The 23,689-nt window shown below is 29.6% G+C and overlaps 1 protein-coding gene across 2 annotated transcripts in view; it reads left to right on the top strand.

Moving 5' to 3' along the window:
* The first annotated feature begins 2,155 nt into the window (after nucleotides 1-2,155).
* LOC107440804 (N-alpha-acetyltransferase 35) overlaps nucleotides 2,156-23,689 on the top strand; it is a 34,527-nt gene continuing 12,993 nt past the window's right edge. Inside the window, exons 1-10 of one of the 2 annotated variants that reach the window (XM_043053734.2) lie at nucleotides 2,156-2,450; nucleotides 2,537-2,646; nucleotides 3,230-3,263; nucleotides 3,349-3,463; nucleotides 4,483-4,557; nucleotides 12,982-13,149; nucleotides 16,809-16,919; nucleotides 20,311-20,361; nucleotides 20,455-20,538; nucleotides 21,870-21,990. In XM_043053734.2, coding sequence (XP_042909668.1) covers nucleotides 2,401-2,450; nucleotides 2,537-2,646; nucleotides 3,230-3,263; nucleotides 3,349-3,463; nucleotides 4,483-4,557; nucleotides 12,982-13,149; nucleotides 16,809-16,919; nucleotides 20,311-20,361; nucleotides 20,455-20,538; nucleotides 21,870-21,990 — 919 coding nt within the window. In that variant the 5' untranslated portion in view covers nucleotides 2,156-2,400. Of the gene's footprint in view, nucleotides 2,451-2,536; nucleotides 2,647-3,229; nucleotides 3,264-3,348; nucleotides 3,464-4,482; nucleotides 4,558-7,369; nucleotides 7,538-8,697; nucleotides 8,809-12,981; nucleotides 13,150-16,808; nucleotides 16,920-20,310; nucleotides 20,362-20,454; nucleotides 20,539-21,869; nucleotides 21,991-23,689 lie in introns of both variants that reach the window. The other variant, XM_043053735.2, reaches the window with a different exon arrangement.

Genomic DNA, 23,689 nt, shown 5'->3' with positions numbered 1-23,689 from the left:
CACATAAAAGTCTCCATGACTTTTTATTGTGATTTTTGTCACTTGGAAATCACAAATATACTTTACATCGACTAAAGTCACTGAGAAAATATCTTGCCACTTTGTTACAACTTTGATCCCATGCAAGACACATGGAAACCCTTTCATGATTTGTCTTGTGACGTAACTACCACTATGAACTACCACATCAATTCACTACTATATAAGATATGCTAACTCGTTTCAATCTTGAGGTGCCATTTGATGATGCATGTTGACGTTGTCAAAAAATCCTTTCCCCACATTTGTGACCTGCGGACGTAATATGATCACGCCTACTTCGATGGAAGGTTCACATTTAACAGTTGACTTGCTATTTGTGACTGCGTCCTTGTCCTCTCCGCGCAGCTGCTCCTCAGTCTCATTTACTTGCTTTTCGTGCGAACTTGATTCGATCTTGAAGTGCCTTTCAATAGATGAGGGTTGGCAGTGTCGATAACTGCTATCCCCACACTCTTACTAAAGTTTCAGGAGTGTTCTTTGCGACTTATCTCCTTTTGTTCTCATGTTCACCTTTTATCGCATTAGTTTCATTGAAGTCAAGTGAATATTTTCAAGGGCAGGATTATCTTATTTTTATTTCAAGACTGTTTTTCAAAGGCTCCGCCGTCTTAAGAAAGAATGGTTTTTTGCAAATACTATGCTATTTTCACAACTATCGCTACAGTTACTCATGACTGTAATCAAGCTTAGCCTACCTGTAGTAGTCAGTGTTCTCTATGTTTTCTGAAATTGGAGCGAAATGCCAATGTGGAAAGCCACAGCTAAGGGAAAATTAAAAGCATTTGAGGTATATTTTTTGATATTTAAAAACTTACTTAATGCTGTATTATCTGATCCCATAAAAATTTTCAAAAACTGAGAAAAAGGCGATGATCTTATAACCGTCATTTGAACAGCCGACACAATTTTGGGTTTACTAATGTTCAAGTCTGTAGCCTTGTAATTTTGAACCCAATACAGAAGACAAGGACCTAGATCAAATATTGGGAGAAATTTGCCTTAGTAGAGGAGGACTTTTGGATGCAACTAACAAACATTTGCGTTGCATAGAGAGGAAATCCACGAGAACATCCCACGGTTAGCCTGGCTGCCCGGGAACTCTAACCCATGATCCGTCTACAACTGAGGATATTTTATTCTGCACTGTCGATGGAATAGAACAGAAATGTCCTTTTGTATCCTATTGAAATCTATGAACGGTGTTTTCGACTCTAGGGAGAGCTGCAAGCTGCATGCCGCTTATACTTCCGGGTTACTGTTTCCAGTGTATTTTAAAGCCATTTGGCTCACAACGTGATCGTTGTGTTTTAAGATTCTTACAAACGAGGTATTTGAATACTTATTACCAAACTTAATCTTGCTCCTCGAACAAAATGCTAACACTAACGTAAGATAGTGCACAACTTGCAATACGAACAAACAGTAATAAACAAATGGAAAGAAGCCAAATCAAGACTGCCAAAAAAGCGGGTTATTCAAAATCTAGTAACCATATCACCTTTTTTAACAATATATCTCTAAATAACTAAAACAAATTTTCTCTTCAAACTCCCCAGAATTACATAATAACATTAATATTTTAGGAAATACTGCAGATTTGAGCTCAGAAAATATCTAATTTATTTCCTTTATTGAAAACAAAATTATCCGTTTGAAAATATCGCCTCGTAGAACAACATGTAGTAAGCAGCTGCACACTTTCTAACCGGAACTAGAGCCTACAGCTCGAGATTGTTATTGTTTACATTTCTACTGAAAACACCATCCATAAAGACATCCTTGCGATGAATGCCTGTAATTCAAAAATTCACATGTTTTGTATTGCTTTGATTTTTTTTCAACAAAAACAGGTAAATGTGAATATAATAACAGAGAAGAAATCTTTTCTTTTTCAAAAAATTGGAATTAAAAAAGAAAAAATTCTTTTTTAATTCCAATTTCAAAAAGTGAACAATTATTCTCAATGCGCGAATTGTAAACGATCAAACATCTATTGTGAGATTTGAGTGGGGAACACGCAAATATTCGCCTTTCATATTTTGTCTATTGAAAGAACACGTTATATTGAAAACACTACAGGTATAATAATATTGGATGACGTGTTTTTTTCAAGCTTAAGCGTAAAAATCAGTCGGAAGTACGTAGTAACCGGGTAGTTTTACAATGAATTTCAACCTGCAGCGACATCTGTGCTTAGCTTTGCATGATCAACCAACCAGAGTTTTAACCTATATTTCATTAAACAGAAATAGGTAGCTAGAAGCCTTCCAAGCTTACTAATTTAAAACATTTGTTTATTTTTTGTATTTTAAGGATAGTGATCATCTACCTTTCGTTAAATAAGTTACTATCTTTAAAATGTCAGATGATACTGTTTCCCCTTCTTCTAAAAACGGCCTTGAAGATAAGTGCGTTAATCTTATTTAGTTCTTCATTTATTATGAATAGTTTGAAATCCTCACATTTCTAATATCTTTTTTTTTCCATCCTTTAGAAAAGTTGAAACTATGGATGCCGGAGCTACGGTGTCTTCTAATTCTTATCAAAAATGCTGTAGCTACAATTGGATTAATGTAACCGAAGAGTTTTTCAAAGCAACTGAAGGTTTTAAAATATTATATTGCTAAACTTTTAACCTTTTATTATTTTTATGAGGTCTTCTATGAACATAAAGATGAATAGTTTTAAAGTTAAACATTTCATTGCTTAAACCATGTTAAATTTAAATCTTTATAAATCTTTGTGGTAGCCATTAAATAATGATGTCGTCTTTCAAACTTTGAACTAAAGTTCTTTTAGAAAATGTTTGTGTTCTATTAGCTTTGCTGACTAAGTTGAATGCATGAGAACGCTACCAAAATCTGGTTTCTCAAAGCAAAAGCAGAAAGAACAAAATTTTGAAGACCAAAAACGAAAAAATGTTGTTTCAGTTTAAAGTAAAACTATTAAACTGTAAAGTTTCTAAAAATTGTGTATCTGTTACTTTCATTTTTAAATTAACTTTTAATAATTATTATTAACTTTTGTATTGTTAATTTTTGTATTGTTAATTTTTGTAAAATTAATATATAAGTATTTAAGAAGATTAACCAAAAGCTGTTTAAAGAATTTTTGACAGTCTAACTTATGCTTTCAATATTATTTTTTTACTTTTAACTTTTTTAAATGTTTTTTTTTTTCTTTTTAGAATTGGAACTTGGTGAACTTCTTCATGATGATATGTAAGTTTCAAATCAGATAAATTACACAACCAAATTTTATAAAGCTAAAACGTGTGATTAAAAATATTCATGTTTTTATAAACAGGTTTGGTTTGTTTGAAGCAATGTCTGCTATTGAAATGATGGATCCAAAAATGGATGCGGGAATGATGTGCAATAGAGGCAGCAAAAAAGTTTTGAATTTTGACCAAGCACTTAAAGTAATCAAAAAGTTGTTGTTAATAAGCAATTATTGCTCAAAATTATTTTTTGTTTGATTTGTTAAATGTGTATTTCGTAATGTTCTTTAATTGCCTTGTTTTTAATGGTCTGATAACTTACTAAAACTCGAATAATTTTTCTTTATGTGTGACCTATTAAAATCTGCATCTACTACTATTAATCTACAACTTATATTTTTATCCTCTGTTTTCAATGCTGTTTTTTTTTAACACTTTGTTTTGAAAACTAAGGTGTCTATTTTGTGCAAATGTCTATTTTTATTTATTTATATATTTTTTTTATTTTATTAATTAATTGTTTAATATAATTGAACTTATTTAATTACAGAGATGATTGTGCTCCATATAAAAATTCCAAGCAAAAATTCCAGGCAAAAAACCTGGTATAAAAATTCCAGGTTTTTTGCTAACTGCGATCTGGAAGTTTCCGGAAATCCATGATCACATTTATGTATAAAAATTCTGTATATTTTATGTAGAAATATTGGAACTAGAGTTTATACTTGGCATCTCTTTCATTAGTAAATATTTTTTTTGGTGCAATAATAAATGTGATTCGACATAAAATTAAACTTATACATAACTATTATTTTAAATTGTGCTTCATATTATTTATTTAGAATTTCATGTTTTGAAAATATCAATGATATTTTAAATTGATAAAGACATTAACTTTTTGCAATGTGCCATTAATGATTCTACTGAAGAAATTTTCAGGATTTTTAAATTAGGGTCACAATCACCCTTGATAATAACATTGACTGACGTCTAATGAATCAAGAGTTGAGTGAAATAATTAAAAGTAAAAGCTATCATTCATTGTATTAATCTGTATTAACTATTTAAATGAACTGAGAGATGAGTGACTTTTTAATGTTTTTTGATTATTTGCATTAAAGGGGGTAACCTCACTTTTTGAGATATAAATAATGTTATTTCTTTTTGCATATAGAAAGCATTTATAAATCATTGACAATCAATACCCCTACTGATTACAGGCTGGAAAATTGAAAATTAAAGATTTATCTGCTGAAGAACAAATTGGTATAATCGATGCAACTTTGGCATGCTTGGTAAGAATAACTTTATCCTTCCTTGACAAAATCAGTTACATTTGTATAAAAACTATTATTGTACTTTATGTACTGTTTATGTATTTATTTTTGTTAAGAATCTACACAAACATAAAAAAAAATTTGTTATCAACTATATAATCTTTATATGTATTCTTATCTTCTTAGATCTTATTTTTTTATTATAATAAATGTTTCATTGATATTCTATGTCTGCATCTGACGAATTTTTCAGGGCTCAAAGTTGTCCTTAATTTCCTTTTAAAAAAAAGAAAGTATCCTTATTTGTCTTTAATTATTAAAAATTTTAATATATGTCTTAAAATATTTAAATTTTCCAAATTTTTGAAGTTAAAAGCAAGAATAAATATTATTTATCTAAAAAAGGAGTTTAAAAAAAAAAAAAAAAGAAATTCAGAAATTTTGTTATATGCCTTGAAACAAAGTATGTAACAAATTGAATACCTAAGTCTTCATAGCGCGTCAAGTATTTTATTAGTTTTTTATTCCATTGTTAGAGACAATTACTCTTGACTTTAAGGTGTAGAACATAGGTTCCCTAAGTGGTCCAGGTGGATCCCCAGGGGTCCATAGGAGACCACTCGGGGGTCCACGTAGACGTGAAAAGAAAACAGGGGTTCACATGTTGTAAGTGGGGGTCCACGAAAAATTTTATGGTTTTCATAATAAAGAGCAAAAATTTTGGCTTGGATTTACCTATCAGCGTAGGCAGGTAGCATCATTTACTAGGTAGGTACTCAAAAATATTCGAGACTCAGTTCAAACATAGAATTGAATAGAACAATCGAAAATAGTACAAGTGTACACCACATGTCGAGACTTGCAAAGTGCCGCCCGCTCGCATTTAAATACCTTGCATGATGACTTCAAAAATAGATTTGAAGATATTCTGACGATGGAAATACCACCATGGATCATAACCCCATTTGATGAAGCGGAAGAGGTGAATGTGGTATTACAAGAGGAGCTACTTGAGCTCAGCACCAACGAGGAACTGAAGGTGAAATTTAAGAAAGGCTATCAAACATTTTGGCTGCAGGCAGAAATCCCCGAAAAATATCCTGGGCTGTGGGAAATTGCGAGAAAATTTTTGATAGCGTTTCCCTCGCCATATCTTGTCGAAAGAAGCTTTAGTGCCGTTACCAACCTGTTAACAAAAAAAAGGAGCAGATTGAACATCACAGAACGGGGAGATTTGAAATTACTTCTTACAAAACTGAAGCCAAATATTGATAATGTTGATTGTTGATTTGTCAATTGTTGATTGTTTGTAATAATAAATGTTTATAATTTAGTATAACCACAAGTATTATTTTAATAAATAGGACACAAGAAAATGTGCTACTTTTTTTTTCTTCTTAACACCCCCAATTCAGGGTGATATTTTTTAGGAGTTTTGGGAATACAGTAGAAATGTAGCAGCAGGGGGTCTACCAAAAATAGTAAAACTTTGAAAGTGGTCCATGAGAAAAAAAAGTTTGGGAACCTCTGGTATAGAACATTCCATGTGGGAGAGATATATAAAAAGCTCTTATCTCTCTTTTCTCCCATCATACTCTACTCTACTGATCATACTATCATACTCTACTGATTTTCACGAGAGAATACTCACATTTTCCTTATTTATTCTATTTTCTACCACTTTTTTAATATATGTAAAAAAATAAACAATAAATGTTTTCGTAATTTTTTGTTTAAATCTGTGTTTTCTTAAAAATGTTTTTTTTTCTTTTTGCTTAAGGGCATGAACTACTGAAGCTATTACCTATTGTATGTCTGTGAATCCATGTTAATATCCTTGAAATTACTCCCATTAGAGAATCAGCATCCTTAAATTATGAGGAAATTTAGTCTTTAATTTTTATATTGTGATCTTCCAGCTCTGATTTTCTTTACAATGATCCACAATGTCTACATTTTAAAATTCTGAATAAAGATTTTTGCTGCATGAAATTTTTAATTATGTATTAATATATAATTATGATATTCTATCTATGTTTCTTAGCTTACTGACACATTACTCGCAAAGTCCTGGTTATGCTAAGAAAAAGATTTTATTTTTTAGAAATTTGACTTCTAAAAAATAAAATCTAGAATTTAGAAATTGTCAACATACTCCCTTTCAAGAATGATACATTCATTTAAACACTCCTGTAACTTTTCGGTACCTATTTTGTATAACAACTTGTTTTTGCTCTCAAAATAGGCCTCAGTTTCAGCAATAACTTTCTCATTTGAGCTAAATTTATTTCCCAGAAGCATATTTTGGAGGTCTGCAAAGTTCCAGTTGTTGTTAGGGGCCAGATCCATAAATATGTTGCATGTTGAGTATGGTGAGTTCAAAGCATAATTCATTCAATTTAACCATCGTCTTCATTGACTTGTGACAGGGGGCATCGTCTTGGTGAATAAGAATTTTTCTTTTGTCAGTGAGGTTTTTAAAATTTTTATTTTCAATTTCTTCACTCAGTCTTTCTTATAATGCCTTGTAATATTCGCTATTGATAGTTTTATCGTTTTCAAGATAGTCAAAGAACAAAATACCATGTCTTAAAAAATGTGTCATTTAAACATTTATTAAGATTACACTTATTAGTCATTTGATTGACTCTTAACATCTTTTTTTTTATCTTGTTACGCATTGATAAAGTAATGATGTCTAGTTAAACTCAATATTCAGTTAAATATAGCAGAAAATTTCAATTCAATAAATATCTAACAAACAGAATATAATCCCTGTCTTTAAATAATGTGCTATTTTTTGAATGAGAATTGATTTGTTGTTTTTCAGGTTACTTGGCTTGAGGGACACTCACTTGCGCAGACTGTGTTTACTAATTTGTATCTTCAGAAACCCCATCTTGTTGAAGATAAAATTATAAGAGCCTTCAGTATACATCTGTTAAAAATGTTGGAGGTCATACGAGATTTTGTAAACAAAGCTGGCGTATTTGAAGAGGTACATGCTTTTAAACTATTTAACCATTTTAACGTTATTTACTAATTTTTTTCTTTAGAAACTCGTTTTTCAGGCTGAGGTCTATGCTATCATCTTGTGCTACAAGATATGCTTACACAGGGATTATATAAATATACCTATCCACATCTGTTCTGACAGTCAGGCTGCTCTTTTATCACTTCATCTTTTCAGTACTGTGAGAGTGCTTCTTGGTCCTAAGTGACCTTTCTACTCATAACAAAGTATACCTACATTGGGTGCATGGACATACGGGCATTCCTGGTAATGAGCTGGCTGATGAAACAGTACGGGCTGGTTCCAGTGCGATTTTCTGGGGGAGGGGGGGGGGCTGAACCACCTTTGAGAATTTCTCCCACATCCTTCAGGGCATCTATATTAAAGCTCAATGGCACGATTGCTCATGAGTAATGGTGCAACTCAGATGGCCAGGGACAAGCTGGAGAGTTAAATCGTGAATGCCCTAATGTGCGTCAAAAAGAGCTTCTTAAGTTAAACAGCAACAGTTTGAGGAAGATCATTAGTCTTTTTATTGGAAACTGCGCCCTCTGGAGACAACAATACATAATGGGTGTTGAATCTGATTATCTTTGTTGAAGTTGTCATCTTGAGGAGGAGACTTCATGACAAATACTTTGTGATTGAGAAATCTATTCTGCTCAAAGATTTGAGCATTTAGGGCAACATTGCATTAAGGCTTGGGGATTACAAGATATTCCTGTCAGATGTTTGCTGAACTTAGTTTCAACTTTTCCGCTAGTCATGATCTAGGGTTTGGGTAAAATAGAGCACTGGTCGATGTGCCCTGCTCTTTGGAGCTGCCCGGCCTCTCAGTCTATCTTTAAAAATCCCATCTTGTTGAGGATAAAATTATGAGAGCCTTCAGTGTATATATGTTAAAAATGTTGGAGGTCATATGAGATTTTGTGAATAAGAAATAGCTGCTTATTGTAATAAATTTAAAAGTATTATGCAAAGTAAAGTTTGGGTATCTTTTTTTTTATCATAGCAAACTAGGCGAGAGAAAATATCCCATCTTTTTATATATTAGACATTCCATTCCTAGCATTTGGAGTAAAAATAAAATAAATTTTTTTTTATTTACACTTTTTCTATTAAATCCATTTTATGTTTGATTTTAGGAAGATTTTCAACCTGTTATGTATGGCTATAAATTAGCTAATGAAATACCAATTGGAAAAGCAACCACAATGATGAAAGAAGTTGAAGATGAACTTCAAAAAAAAGTAAAAGTAAGTTTATATTTTAATTTCAACTAAAAATTGGTTTGCTCAACATGTTTTTAAGTTGATGCAGTTTTGTTGAAAAAATCGTTTAAAAAAAAACTATAATTAATTAATTATATATATTTTATATGTTTCTTATTTTTTCTTCATAATTTAGGTTGTTCAAATATGAAAACTGCAATTAAAATGACTTCACTCTCATCACACTATGATGTGTATTTGAAATAAACTGACCTTTTGGCTATTTTTTGCTATTTCTATTGGCTATTTTTTGCTGAGTTAACAGTTAATAATTAGTATTGTCAAAAGCCAGTTGTGATTTTTAACTTATGTGCAATTTTTTTATAGTAAAAAATACATTAATTTTTTTATTAGGGTACACAGCGTTACGAACAATTTAGAAAGGGTACACAAAACTCATAAGTTTGGAAAACACTGACCTAAAGTAACAGGGAAAATGCTGAGAATTTAGATTTTTTTTTTTTCCTTTACAAACTGAGAAAATACAGGAAATTTTTTTTCCGTGTGTTTTAAAAAAAGGTGACCACTGAAAACTTACTATTTAAGTATGTTCAGCTGTTCCTTTTAGCAGTTCCAGCAGTTAAAACTAGTATAGTTATATATAACCACCTAATATTACTCACTCAAGAGCACAGTAATTGTTGTGTTTCCTCTTAATATATTGTGCATAATATGTACAGGGTAAGTGAAGGGAATTTTTTTTCTCCAAATTTGAGTGGCAGCCCTGTATTAAATATGTTCAGTTGTATCTTCACTGGCAGGGTGCGTAGCGTTTTTGAAAAGTGCATTAAGGTGCTTATATTCGATTTTCCTTTTTTTTTAAAGCCCTTAAAGGTGCTTTTTTTTCCGTGGGTGTTTTTAAAAAGTGCTTAATTTTCCCTTTTCCCAAATGTGATAGTTTTCTTTAGCATGTTGATTTTCATCGCAAACTATGCAAAAAGACATTCTCCTATTCAACGTTTTCACAATTAATTCAACCCCAATCTATTTCGGCTTACCGACGCTCTGTAGTGTATGAAAACACCATTTGTTTTACATGTTTGATGAAATACTTGCGTATACTGAGCTGGATTCAGTGGTAAGGATTTTTGACTCTCATGTGCAACCCTGCTGCATTTTGCAAGGGATTCTCAATTTCAGACTTCATTTTCCGCCCTCTGTAATAGAATCGAAAAATCTCTCTAATTTTTGCTGATTACGGGGACCAACTAAACATTGTCAATTTTTTTTTTCTATTGGTGATAAAAAATTTCATTTCTCTTGTTAATTTCATCATTTGTGACCTGCCATAGTCTTCATCACTGTAAATAAAACCAGATCAATTGTCAAAAACTTGCCAACCTAGCCTAATTATAATATTTTTCAAAGTGCTTAAAAATATTTTTTGAATACTTGAAAAATGCTTAAAAGGTGCTTATTTTTTTATAAAAAATTCGGCTACGCACCCTGATACATAGGTGGTCTTATTGGACCGCTTAATTTTCATTATTGGTGTGTACTATACATATATATATATATTTAAATTATTTATTATTTTATATTTTTATCTAATGTTAATGTTACATTTATTCTTTGCATTTCCTTCTTATGTGATATGTTCATATTGAATACTTTTGTGGCTACTTTTTCAGGAAGAAAATCAGAGATTACAGAACCAATTGTGCCACCTTGAAAATAATTTTAGGGCAAAAGTATCAGATCTAGAATCAGCATTAGAAAAGAAGTCACAAGAACTTGAAAATGTTAAAAGAGAACTAAATGCTGAAATAGACAAAAGAGAGAGTTGGCATTCTCAAATGCTGAGGGAGGAAAGAGAGAAACTTTTAAATGTATGAACTTTTTCTTTGTTTTAATTCCTTTCTTATAAAGTGGCTGCCAGAAACCCTCCAGCACAGCAACAGGGGCTGCAAATTATTGCAGCATCAAGAAATTATTTTTCTTCTACATTATATATATTATTATACATGCAAATGAGGAGGGATTGCAAAGACTCCTTTTTAAAACATCTCTGAACTAGTTCCAGATGAAATTAAAGAAGCTGAACACCACAATATTAGCAAAAAGCAAATTTTTTTCTGTTACTTGATAGCAGACTTAACTGTATAGAGATTAATCAATTTAGTTTCATTGTGTAAAAATGTATTTAAATTTAAACAATAAGAAGTTTTTATATGTAATTTTTTAGGACCTTAAATTTGAAAATGTTATGGCATGTATCTGTGAACTGAATTATTAGCGTCATAATATCTTTCTGACTATTGAGGTCGCAGGCAAACTAGCGTAGCAGATTTTCACCAGAAATTCTACTTCCAGGGCTGCCTAATAGTTTTTCCTGTATACTACTAGGTTTTAAAAGTCTTTTTTAGTGTCTTAAATTTTTTTTAAAAAATTGAATAATTTTTTTTTTTTTTTTTTAATATTTTAGAAGGGTCTTGAAAAAATTTTCTTGGTGTATGTTTTTCTCTGCTTACTAATTCGTCGAGAGCAACTTCATTTGATAAAATACATTGTTATTTATTGTTTTATGTAATTTGTGGATTGAATGGAATGTAATGTGTGCATTGAATGGAAAACTTGAAAATATCGATAAAATGTGCTAGCAAAATATATTTTTCTTATATCGATATCACACTATTTCTTATGGTATTTAAATAAACAACACAAATGCTAAACCAATAATAATGCAATATGTTTAGAGCTCTTTTATTATAGATAAAAATTAACTGGATGAAGTTCTATCGATTTCTCATCATAGGGTCCAAATTTCAGAAATCAAAAAATAAATATTTTGCATTTTCCTTCTTCTTTTTAAAAAAAAAATTTAGGTGAGCAGCAAATATACAAAAAAATTTGATTACTGTTTCTGTACTACAAATAATTATTTTATTAACTTTTCTAAAAACTGATTCATTCATGCATTAATTCACTAATACCCTTTTTTCTCGTGTCCTTCCCTTTTATTCACTTGCTATATCAGAGAATTATTCACAATCATTTTTACCATAAAATTACAAATCCATTATAACATGCTTTTAAAATATTTTTCAATATACCATGTATAAAAGAAATTAAATTTAATATGAAAATAAAAAATATTCTAAAAGATTACTTAACAAAAATGTTTAAAAACTTACTTAACTAAATAAAAATTATAAAAACCAAGATTTTCTCTTCCCAGATTAAGGTAGATATATAAACTTTTTAAAAAGGGATATTTTGTTGAAATCATTAAACCCACTTAAACTTTGTGCAAAAATTAAACAAATTTATACTAATTTTGTTTTATAAATTTGCATATTTTCAAGAAACTTTTTATTATTGCAATCAGTTAAAATATTTGTTTCTTCATGAGCTTACATATTTGTATATCTGATAGTAATTCACTATTTTATTAATTTATTTTTCACAATTTTAGAAACAAAGAGAAGGTGAGAATAGACTTGAAAGTGAAAGAATTGACAGAGAAACGAAACTGAAAAGGGACATAGAACACTTGGAAGCTAGAGTGTCATGTTTAGAGAGATTAAATAAAGTAAGTATTCTTTTATTAAAATTTCATTTTGAAAAAAATATTCAGCAAAAATAAATATATTGAATTTTAATTCACAACTTAAATATATCCAACATGGACTAGCTTTAATTAGGATGATGGAGCCTTATAAAGTAGTCATTATAATTCCATATTTATTTAAAAAAAATAATTAAATGTTGCATGAGGTGCATTTTTTAATGAGAAAGTGGCTATAGGTAGCAACTAGGAAGCAATATTTTTAATCACTATATATTGTTATATTTAGTGGCTTGTGGCAAACTTTACTTTTGCCCTATGNGGTTTTTTTTTCCAATTTCTTCACTCAGTCTTTCCAATAATGCCTTGTAATATTCGCTATCAATAGTTTTATTTTTTAAAGGTAGTCAAAGAACAAAATACTATGTCTTAAAAAATTTATCATTTAAAAATTTATTAAGATTATACTTGTTAGTCATTTGATTGACTCTTAACATCTTTTTTTTTATCTTGTTACGCATTGATAAAGTAATGATGTCTAGTTAAACTCAATATTCAGTTAAATATAGCAGAAAACGTCAATTCAATAGATATGAAACAAACAAAATATAGACCCTGTCCTTAAATTATGTGAGTTTATTGTTTTCCAGGTTACTTGGCTTGAGGGACACTCACTAGCACAGACTGTGTTTACCAATTTGTATCTTCAGAAACCCCATCTTGTGGAAGATAAAATTATAAGAGCCTTCAGTATACATCTGTTAAAAATGTTGGAGGTCATACGAGATTTTGTAAACAAAGCTGGCGTGTTTGAAGAGGTACATGCTTTTGAACTATTTAACCATTTTAATGTTATTTATTAATTTTTTTCTCTAGAAACTCGTTTTTCAGGCTGAAGTCTATGCTATCATCTAGTGCTGCAGCAGGGTTCCCACGGTCCTTAAAAGTCCTTAAAAACTGCTTAATTTTTATTTTGGAATATAAGGGCCCTTAAAAGTACATAATTTTGGTACAAGGTTTTTAAAAGTCCTTAATTTTTCAGCATCACTAGAGTTGATCGGAACAATTTTCAGTTAAATTTTTCAAAACAAAATACCGTTCTTTTATCACTTAGAATTAGACCATGCATCATTTTAGAGAGACAAAAATGAATGTGTATGAGGGGACTACAATCAAGGGGAAGAAAGCATGTCCTTTTATTAAAATATTGGTTCTTTAATTGTGCTCTTTTAGGGGGGGGACAGTTTTAAGGTACCTAAATAGAAGACCCACACTAATCTTCAACATTAACAAATTTCGAGAAATTCTGTTCTACTAGTCATCTGCTTATAGGAATTAAGTAAAACCCTAAGAAAAGAAGTATCAGAAATATTTTTTGAACTGGAATCCATAACAATAACTATTTCCTAAAATCTTGAAGAATTTATATTTCAATGTGTAATAAATAACTAAATTTATTGAAAGCAGTGATATTTTTGTAAAATTCATGATCGTACTAATAATTAAACAGATCTGTAATTAACAGGGTTTAAAAAATTCCAGCCCACCTATTTTTTTCATCAAAAACCTGGGTTTTTAATGAAAGTTTCTTCAAAAACACTTAAATTTTTTTTCTGAGTACTAAATAAGAATGCATGATTTGCTTTCTAACAAGAAAGTTAAATATTTGTTAACTATTTATAATTTGTTTAGTTGCAATGTTAATTTTTTTTTAAACTTTTAGATCGTTACACTATTATTTTTGTTTCTTAAGGATAAGCAGATTGTTACATATTATTTAAATCTACTCAATTACAGATGCTTGGATCTTAATAAAATCTTTATTCAGTTAACATTGCAACTTAATGTACTGTTAATTTTTTAAATAAAATTTTATTCAATTTTTGGTTGCTTTAAAAAAAGTTCATGTTTTTCACCAAATTGTTTATTAACATCATGTAAAGTTAATTCCTAATAACAAGCTTGCCTGGAAATAATTTTGTGTAAAGCTCATCATAAAAGTAAATATAGCACATTTGTTGTTTAGTAATAATTTTTAAATTGTTAAGTTGTATACCGTTTTCAATATGTTTTACATAAAATATATCAATATTTTTTTTACAAAACGTTAAATGATAAGATGATATTACAGGATTATTTTATAATAAAAGAATACGACTTTTTTTCTGACCATAGGAATATGTTGATACCTTTAAAAAATCGTTTTAGACCCTCTTGTATACATGTTTACTAACTAATAAGAAACTAATAGTAATAAGAACTAATAAAAAGAAATTGGTTTGAAAATTATAAATCTTCTCAAATGTAATTGTATTTTTATTCTATAAAAATTTGATAAAAATATTTATTGTAATGAATTTAAAAAATATATTGAGTTAAGCCTTATGAAAAGAATGTGGAATTATTTAAGGTGCTTAGATATTAGTATCGCCTGTTTTTACTCAAAATTGGACTTAATTTTACATGGCACAGTTAAGAAAACTATTCTCAAGCATAACTCTAATTCAACTTTTTAGTATTAATTATTTTAATATATACCCTTATAAATTAAACATTTTAGTAATAGAAAATAAAGAATTTTTTATTGTAACTGAATATTTTGCAAGATTGGCCCACAAATGAATATGTGATGCAGGTCTAGTAGCGAAATATAAAAACTTGTTGTAATAAATTTTTCAATGTTTTTGCCAAATTTCTTTATTTACGCTTTTTTTTAATATACATGAAAAAAATTGCAAATCTAAATTTCTAGCTTAATTTTACAATTCAATTTTCAATGAAATCATTAAAAATTGAATATGGATTAGTTTCATAGATTATGTTAACATTTAACAATCTGAAAAAGTTTTTTTTAAAAAAAACCCAACCTGCTACTTCTTGAAATTCAAAAATTGCGTGCTACTTCTTTGGCGAGCTCTGTTAATGAATGCAATTATATCAGTGTAATAAAATTGCTTATTATTTTTTTATTTTATTTATTATTTTTTTTTAAGAAATGTAAATAATTGGCACTGCCACTGGTATTATATATGTATATATATATATATATATATATATTCGATGAATAACTATCATTCTATTTTTAAAGTCCTTAATTTTTTCAAGAAAAGGTCCTTAAAAGTGCTTAATTTTTGCTTTGTTAAAGGAGTGGGAACCCTCTGCAGGATATGCTTAGACAGGGATAATCTAAATATATCTCCCCACATCTGTTCAGACAGTCAGCCTGCTCTTCTATCACTATCAAGGTGTAACTTCACCTCTTCACTAGTGTGGGAGTGCTTCTTGGCCTTCAGTGACCTTTCTACTTGTAACAAAGTATACCTACATTGGGTGCGTGAACATATTCTTGGTAATGAGCTGGCTGTTGAAACAGCAGGGGTCTGTCCAGAACGAATTTACTACCGTTTGGCGGTACCTTCACAAACTCAACTTTAGGAAAAACGGTAGTTTCACAAATTGAATTTTAGGAAAAACGGTAGTTTCACAAAATACTTTTTCTTAAAATTTTATTTTTGTATTCCTTAAGAAATGATAAATCCATATTATTACCATATTTTTGTGTTGGATTTCTAAATATAATTTTTATTCTAATATTTTATTCAAATTATGTCTAAATTTTCACAAAATAGGTACCTCTCAAAAAAACCTAGACAGACCACTGAACAGTACGGGCTGGCTTCAGTGCGATTTTCTGGGACCCTAAACCAGCTTTGGGAATTTCTCCCACATCTTTCAGGGCATCTATATTAAAGCTCTATGACACGATTGCTCATGAGCAATGGCGCAACTCAACCTGAAGAGTTAAATCGTGACTGCCCTAATGTGCATCAAAAAGAGCTTCTTAAGCTAAACAGGAACAGTTTGAGGAAGATCATTGATCATCTCACTGGGCACTGCACCCTCAGGATCGTAGACATACATAATCAGTATTGAATCTGATTCTCTTTATCGAGGTTGTCTTCTTGAAAAGGAGATTTCATGACATATACTTTATGAGGTCTATTCAGCTCAAAGATTTGAGCATTTAGGGCAACATTGCATTAAGGACATGGGAATACAAGATATTTCTGTCATGTGTTAGCTGAACTTAGTTTCAACTTTTCCTCTATTAATGATATAGGGTTTGGGTACAATAGATGGTTGATGTGCCCTGCTCTTTGGAGCTGCCAGGCCTCTAAATCTATCTTTAAGAGCCTCATCTTGTTGAGGATAAAATTATGAGAGCCATCTGTATATATCTGTTTAAAATGTTGGAGGCTATAAAAGATTTTGTGGGTGAAAAGTAGCTGCTTAATGTAATAAATTTAAAAGTATTAAGCTTGAGTATTTTTTTTTATCGTAGCAAACTAGGCAAGAAAAAAAATCCCTTCTTTTTATACATTGAACATTTCATTCTTAACATTTGGACTAAGAATGAAATAGATTTTTTTTTATTTACACAATTTTACTATTAAATCCATTTTATGTTTGAATTTAGGAAGATTTTCAACCTGTTATGTATGGCTATAAATTAGCTAATGAAATACCAATAGGAAAAGCAACCACAATGATGAAAGAAGTTGAAGATGAACTTCAAAAAAAAGTAAAGGTATGTTTATCTTTTAATTACAACTAAAAATTGGTTTGCTCAACATGTTTTTAAGTTGATGCAGTTTTGTTGAAAAAATCATTTCAAAAAACAAATTATAATTAATTATATTTATTTTTTATGTTTATAATTTTTTCTTCATAATTTAGGTTGTTCAAATATGAAAACTACAATTAAAATGACTTCACTCTCATTACACTATGATGTATATTTGAAATAAACTGATCTTTTAATAAATTTACTGATACTGGTACCCTAAAAAGAGAGACGTTTGTATGCAAGACAGTTCTTTTTAGACTGTTAAAATAAAAATTTGAATTCTTATTAAATGTACATAAAGTTAATGTCTTGTGAGAAATTAGAGCTGTTCAGGGATGAGATTTTTCCGCTTTCTAGCGGATTTCCGCTTTTTTCACTTTTATCTCTTGAATTTCAGCTTTATGATCAAAAATTCAGATTTTCTAAAAATTTCATTTTTTTTATAGGTATTCCGCTTTTTTAGAAAATTCACCGATTTTCAAAGAGGAACAGAAAATTCAAACTACATAGCTACCAATCCTTTCTCATTTTTACTTATTTTAGCTATTTTCTCCCCCTTTACACGCAGCAGATAAGATTTTCCAAATTTTTTACCCACCCTCCAGATAAATCCGATTTTCGTAGTTCAAACGACGCTGCGTCTGACAAACCTTTTAGAGGTCCCAAGCCTGGAATCTGCTAATATCTCGATTCTTATTCATACGATTTTAATATCAAACATAGCTTTTCATATTTGCGTGTTGCGATTCTTATTCACGCAATTTGAATATTGTACGTTGCGATTCTTATTTACGAGATTTAAAATCCGATATTGTGATTCGTATTTACGTCTTTTTAAAAACCTATGTAGCGATTCATATTCACGCAAGTTTAAAATTCAATGTGTTGATTTGCTCATGCGGTTTATAATATCAAACATTGATTTTCATATTTATACGTGATTTTAAAATAAGGCATTGGGATTCGCATTCACGCATTCTAAAAATTATGCATCATAATTCTTATTTATGCAATCTAAAAATTACGCATCATGATTCGTATTTACGCGATCTAAAAATTATGAATCGTGATTTGTATTTACGCGTTTTAAAAATTCTATATCCCAGTTTGTATTTTCTCATTTTCAAAATCGTATATCTAGTTTCATATTCATGTGATTTCAAAATCCATAATTGTTATTCATATTCACGCAATTTTAAGATCAACTATCGCGATTCTTGTAAGAAGTAAATTTTTTTAAAATTAGTTACTATAAAGGTGACTGTTTTTCTAACGACGATTATTAGTATATGTAAGTGTTACAACATCAGAGAAACTGGAAGGGAATATATTCAAAACTTACATTCTGTGCTTGCAAAGAAGAAAAAATAGGATTTGTCACAAGATGTTTGAAGATGGACTAACGACTAAATATAGCAAACATAAAAGATATAGCAAACAAAAGCAATCACTTAAAAAGGGATTTAATTTAAATTTTTTTTTTTTGGAAAAAGAGTTAATTAACTCATCATCAAAATTTTATTTATAATTGCTGTTATTTATGCTATAAAATGCAAAATTCTTATCAAATAAAAAACAATTATCTAAACAGTTGCTGATTGTCATGTAATTTTTCAAACTAAAATAGCAATTTTTGTATGTTAAGGAGTTACTATATATTTCTACTTCACTGTTATTGATATGTTTCAAAGGGCTCTAGTTAGATTAGACTATAATATGAACATAATGATTCAGTCCATTGTTAAAGTTTTTTTTTCCAATATAATTTAAAAAGTAATATTACTGATATATTTGCTATAAATCACATAACAGTATTTATTAAAAGAAATGAAATATTAATGTATATTCTCAGTAGTTTTAATTTGCTAAACCAGGTAGTTTTTTAAGTAATAATTGTCTCTTATGTGAACTGAGGGAAAATATAATTTCCAGCTTTATTCTTTCAATTGGTAATTTTTATTTTCACTGAATGTTAAGTATCAATGTAATCATTTATATAATAATAGATTAGTTCACAATTGTATGTCAACACATTATTTATTACCTTAAACTGCCTGGAATTTATTATTAAAGGGTTGCACTTGCGTAAAATTTACTATCGTGGAAATTCAGCTTTTTTGCCTTTTCGCTAATCTCATCCCTGAGCTGTTGATTTAATTCACTTTTAATGAACCAGTTCATTAAATCAATAGCTTTAAATATTTTTTTGTTTATTAAGAATTTAATTAATTTAAATCTTTCTTGAAAAAAATTCAATTAAAAAAATCATTCAAAGTGGACAAAAATTTTTAATGCACATAACATTACCTTAATGTACAGTAAAATCTTACAGGGCTTTTAATTTCCCTGATAAAAAAAAAATTATGTAAATTAATAATGCTAGTAAAAATTACAAAATTTGATTGTTCGGGCATCGGCACATGGTTCAAATATAGAGCCATGCCTGCAGGGTTCATTATTTCAAACTTTTGAGTATTGCAGTCATTTATGAAGAAAAAAAAATTGACAATTTTTCATTATAAAATTTTCAAGCTATCCAGAGGTCACATACTTATATGATATTTGCAATATTAAATCCTGTAGGGGGAACTTAGTAGTTTCACTATTCATCTAAATTTAAAATGATTGATTTTAATGATACAGAACATAGAATTTGAAAATGGTAGTGATTTGAGGGATCATCTGTTACTCCATCAAGGGAAACCTGTAAAATACAGGTAATTCAAAAATCACCTAAAATAACAGGAAAAATGCAGAGAATTTTGATTTTTTCTTTACAAACTAGAAAAATACAGGGATTTTTTTCTTCGTATTTTAAAAAATTATGATCACTCAAAGCGTAATCTATGCAATATTTAAGACTGATTTTTCAGCTATACTAAACTATATAATTTACTATAGCACTATTTAAGTATGTTCAGCTGTTCCTTTTTTCTTTAAGTTTTTCCAGCAGTTAAAACTAGTATAGTTAGCCCAATATTACTCACACAAGAGCATAGTAATTGTTGCGTTTCCTCTATATTGTGTATAATATGTACAGAGAAAACACAGGGAATTTTTTTCCAGATTTGAGCTACCACCCTATGTTAAACATAGCACTGTGTTTCTATTTTGAAACTATTATGACTGGACTCAATTACAAATTGAAAATTGTTCATTGCTCCTTCAATAAAATAATAATTTATTGTTCTTTTGCATAAAAATTTGTCTTTATCTGTCAAAGTAATGCACTACTCAGAAAATTAATAATTTTTTTTTTTTTTTGTACTTTCAATTTAAATTAATTTATTATTTGATAAACTTCGTGTATGCTTGTTCAAGTACATGTAACTTTCTTGCATTATTTTGTTAGATTACTCGTTCCAAACCTGGCGAAGAGCAACCAACTGAAGTACAAATACAAGTTAGTTACATTTTTTTTCTTTAATAAATTTGTTATTAAAATAGTTTAGCTTTGATTATTCAAGTTTTTTAATATCAAAATGATATTTTGCAGCATGAAGATGCCGTAGCTTTATGTTCTCGGATAAAATTTTGCAGATTATTTTATCAAGCTCTCATGACCTTTCAGAAAAAAAAGGTATCCACAGTTTCAGTAGTCATTTATTATTTACATTAAGGTATCAAATTTTTGATACTTTAAGATTTATTTTAACTGATGTTCTTATAGAAAAATAAGTCTATAAATTGATTTAAAAAAACTATAGAGAATTGTGTAGGTCCTTTTTGTATTAATTTAGGGATGTGTTTGCATTATTTTTCTAAATACACTGGTGTAAGAAATTAAAAGAATTTGAAGACTTGGTCGATTATCTCTAGAACTACTGAGATGAAATTTTATCTGTGCATGCATTGATACAATACCAAACAAATAACCATTCAACAATTGTAATGCACACGCATGATCCTACATAACACTCGTAGGAGTTGGAAGGTAAGAAACAGCTGTTGCAGAATAAACAAAAAAAATGGGGGTTATTAGGGGTATAGTCCCCTTTTACAAATATTCAGGCCTTGCAGCGTTATTTCATGTTTGAAATAAGGCAGAGCTGTTTTCATTCCCCTGATGGTTCTTGGAGGAGGTAGCGAGTTATGATTGCCCTTCCCAGAGCATCCCTGACATGTTCTATGAGGTTGAGGTCTGGAGATCTGGCTGGCCTATCTGTGCGGCAAACATCCTCACTCTCTAGAAATTCGTCGACCATAAGAGTTCTATCCATTAAAATTAATTCAGGGCCAACTTCACCACTGAAAAAGCAAATATAGGGCTCAAAAACCTCATCCCTATACCTCACATCAATCATAGAGCCCCTTTCAAAAAAATGGGCCATCCAACATGATGTCTGCACAGACCATTAAACTTGCTCCTCCATAATGATCGATTTTGCGGACATTGGAAGGTAGGTAGCAGGGTATCTTGTTTCCTCCATATGAATGTACGGCAAGAATTGGTGTTTAAGCTCATCCGGGACTCATCAGCAAAGTGAATGGTCGTCCATTGATCCATACTCCAATCTGCCCCACGCTGAACGAACTCTCCTGTTCATAAAAGTGAGCTGGGTGTAAACTACAGGTCTTCTTGCAAACAACCCTCTCTTCATCACATACTAAGTGCCGTTTACAGAGGGTTAAGTATATTCAGCTGTTCCTTTTTTTCCCCAAGTTTTTTCAGCAATTGTAACTAGTATAGTTAGCCCTATACAACTCATACAAGAGTACAGTGATTGTGTTTTTTCTTCCTAATATCTTGTTTATAATATGTACAGGGAATTTTTTTCTCAGATTTGAGTGGCAAACCTGTTATTTTTTAATTAGAGGGAGCGACTTCAAAAAGAACTAAATTATGACCGTATTTATAGAATAAGAATACATTTATGAAATAAATTTATAGTTTTTCCTTTCTCTTTGCAGTGCCAAGCTGTTGAAGAATGTGATCGTTTTTTAATTCAGTGTTTAGAGCTTATTCCTGTCATTGAAAAGACTATACATTTAGGTATAAGCCCAGATCCAAAGGCAGAAAGCAGCAACAGAGGTTAACAATAGTTTATAGTTAAATTATAATCTTAATATTTCTTTCAGACATTTATTCAGAGATTTGTTTCATGTTAAAAAATATGTATATAATACTTCCCTATTTTATTAATTGTCGGTTACTTTTTCTTGTATTTAGTTGAAAGTATAAAAAATAAAACATCATTATAAGGTGTCAATACATTATGCAGAAATATTTTTAAAATGATGCAATAAAGATGCAGTATTTTTTTAATGCTGTTTGAAAACTAAGAAGAAAACTAAAAAACAACTAAGAAGGAAAAAAAAATCAATTTTTGGAAAGGTGGGCGAAAATTAAAAAAATAATAAAAGATCTGAAAAATGCTTTAAAAAAATTGATTAAAAAAAGTTCTAACTCTCGAGACCCTTTTACTCTTCTATGGAACCCTAGAGTTCTGCGGAACATCATTTGGGATATTGCTGCTGTAATACAAATAAGTAACACATGAATTCAGGAAAATGTACATAAATGTTTTTCAATCTCATTATACTATTCTGAAACTCTCATGTTATTGAATCAATAAATATATATTTGCTTTTAATTAAATATGCTGTTCATAAAGAAGTAACAAGTGCAATTGCTCTTCTGAAATATTTGTGACATTTTTTGCTTTGCTCAGGATTATCATTTTAGATTGTTAACGATTTAATTGCAAAATAAATTTTTAAAAAGTTATTAATCATGGTGCGTATTGTTTTCAAAAACTTGCTTAAAGTGCTTATTTTCAATTTTCTTTTTTTAAAAGCCTTTAAAGGTGCTTTTTTCATTGCGATGTTTTAAGAAGTGCTTAATTTTTCCCTTTTCGAAAATGAGATTTTTTTTCTTTACCATATCAATTTTTGCCCCACATTATGCAAAAACCTGCTTTTTACGTTGTTTTATCTATAATTTTCACAATTCATTCAACAACTATCAATTTTGGTATAACGTCGGTCCATAGCGTATGAAAGCACCAATCATTTTACATGTTTGAAAAATACTTGCTATTCCATCTGTGCATATACACTGAGCTAAGTTCAGAGAGATTCTTGCACTCTCATGTGCAACACAGCTGTATTTTGCAAAATATTCTCAATTTCAGACTTCATTTTCTTCCCTCTGATATCGAACCGAAAAATCTCTTGATCATTTTGTAACGGCTAATATAATCAAGAGGAGTTCTTTGTCAGAAACTAGTTATTTAATCATGATCATGTGAAGTCTTTGAAAATTATTCTGTATTTTGTTAATATATATAGTGCTTAAAAATATTTTTTGAGTACTTTAAATGTACTTAAAAGGTGCTTATTTTTTGTTGAAAGACTTGGCTACACACCCTGTTAATCGATCATTGTTTATATGAGAATGACATGTTACTAGAACAGTCAGAAGAAAATGCATATAAATTGATCTATCTATCCTGCAATAGTTTTGAAATTGCTTAAAATATGTAAAAAAAAAAAAAAAAGTTTTTATAGTGTGATTTTTATTTTGTCTTGTGTGTGTTAATATATGGTCTCTATTTATATCCACATATTGTAATAATTTCTTTTTTTTTCTAGCTTTTATTAACTACATATACTGTTGACTTTTTGTTTTTTAAGATTTGTTGACAATAGAGTTTTTGTATGTGTTATTATTTACTTCTAAAATATTAAAATTTCGTTATTTTTCTCTTGCTCTTTATTACTTTTTTAAC

Source organism: Parasteatoda tepidariorum, chromosome 2, assembly GCF_043381705.1.
Source record: "Parasteatoda tepidariorum isolate YZ-2023 chromosome 2, CAS_Ptep_4.0, whole genome shotgun sequence".
Taxonomy (NCBI): Eukaryota; Metazoa; Arthropoda; class Arachnida; order Araneae; family Theridiidae; genus Parasteatoda; species Parasteatoda tepidariorum.
This window is presented reverse-complemented; position numbering and strand designations above follow the sequence as displayed.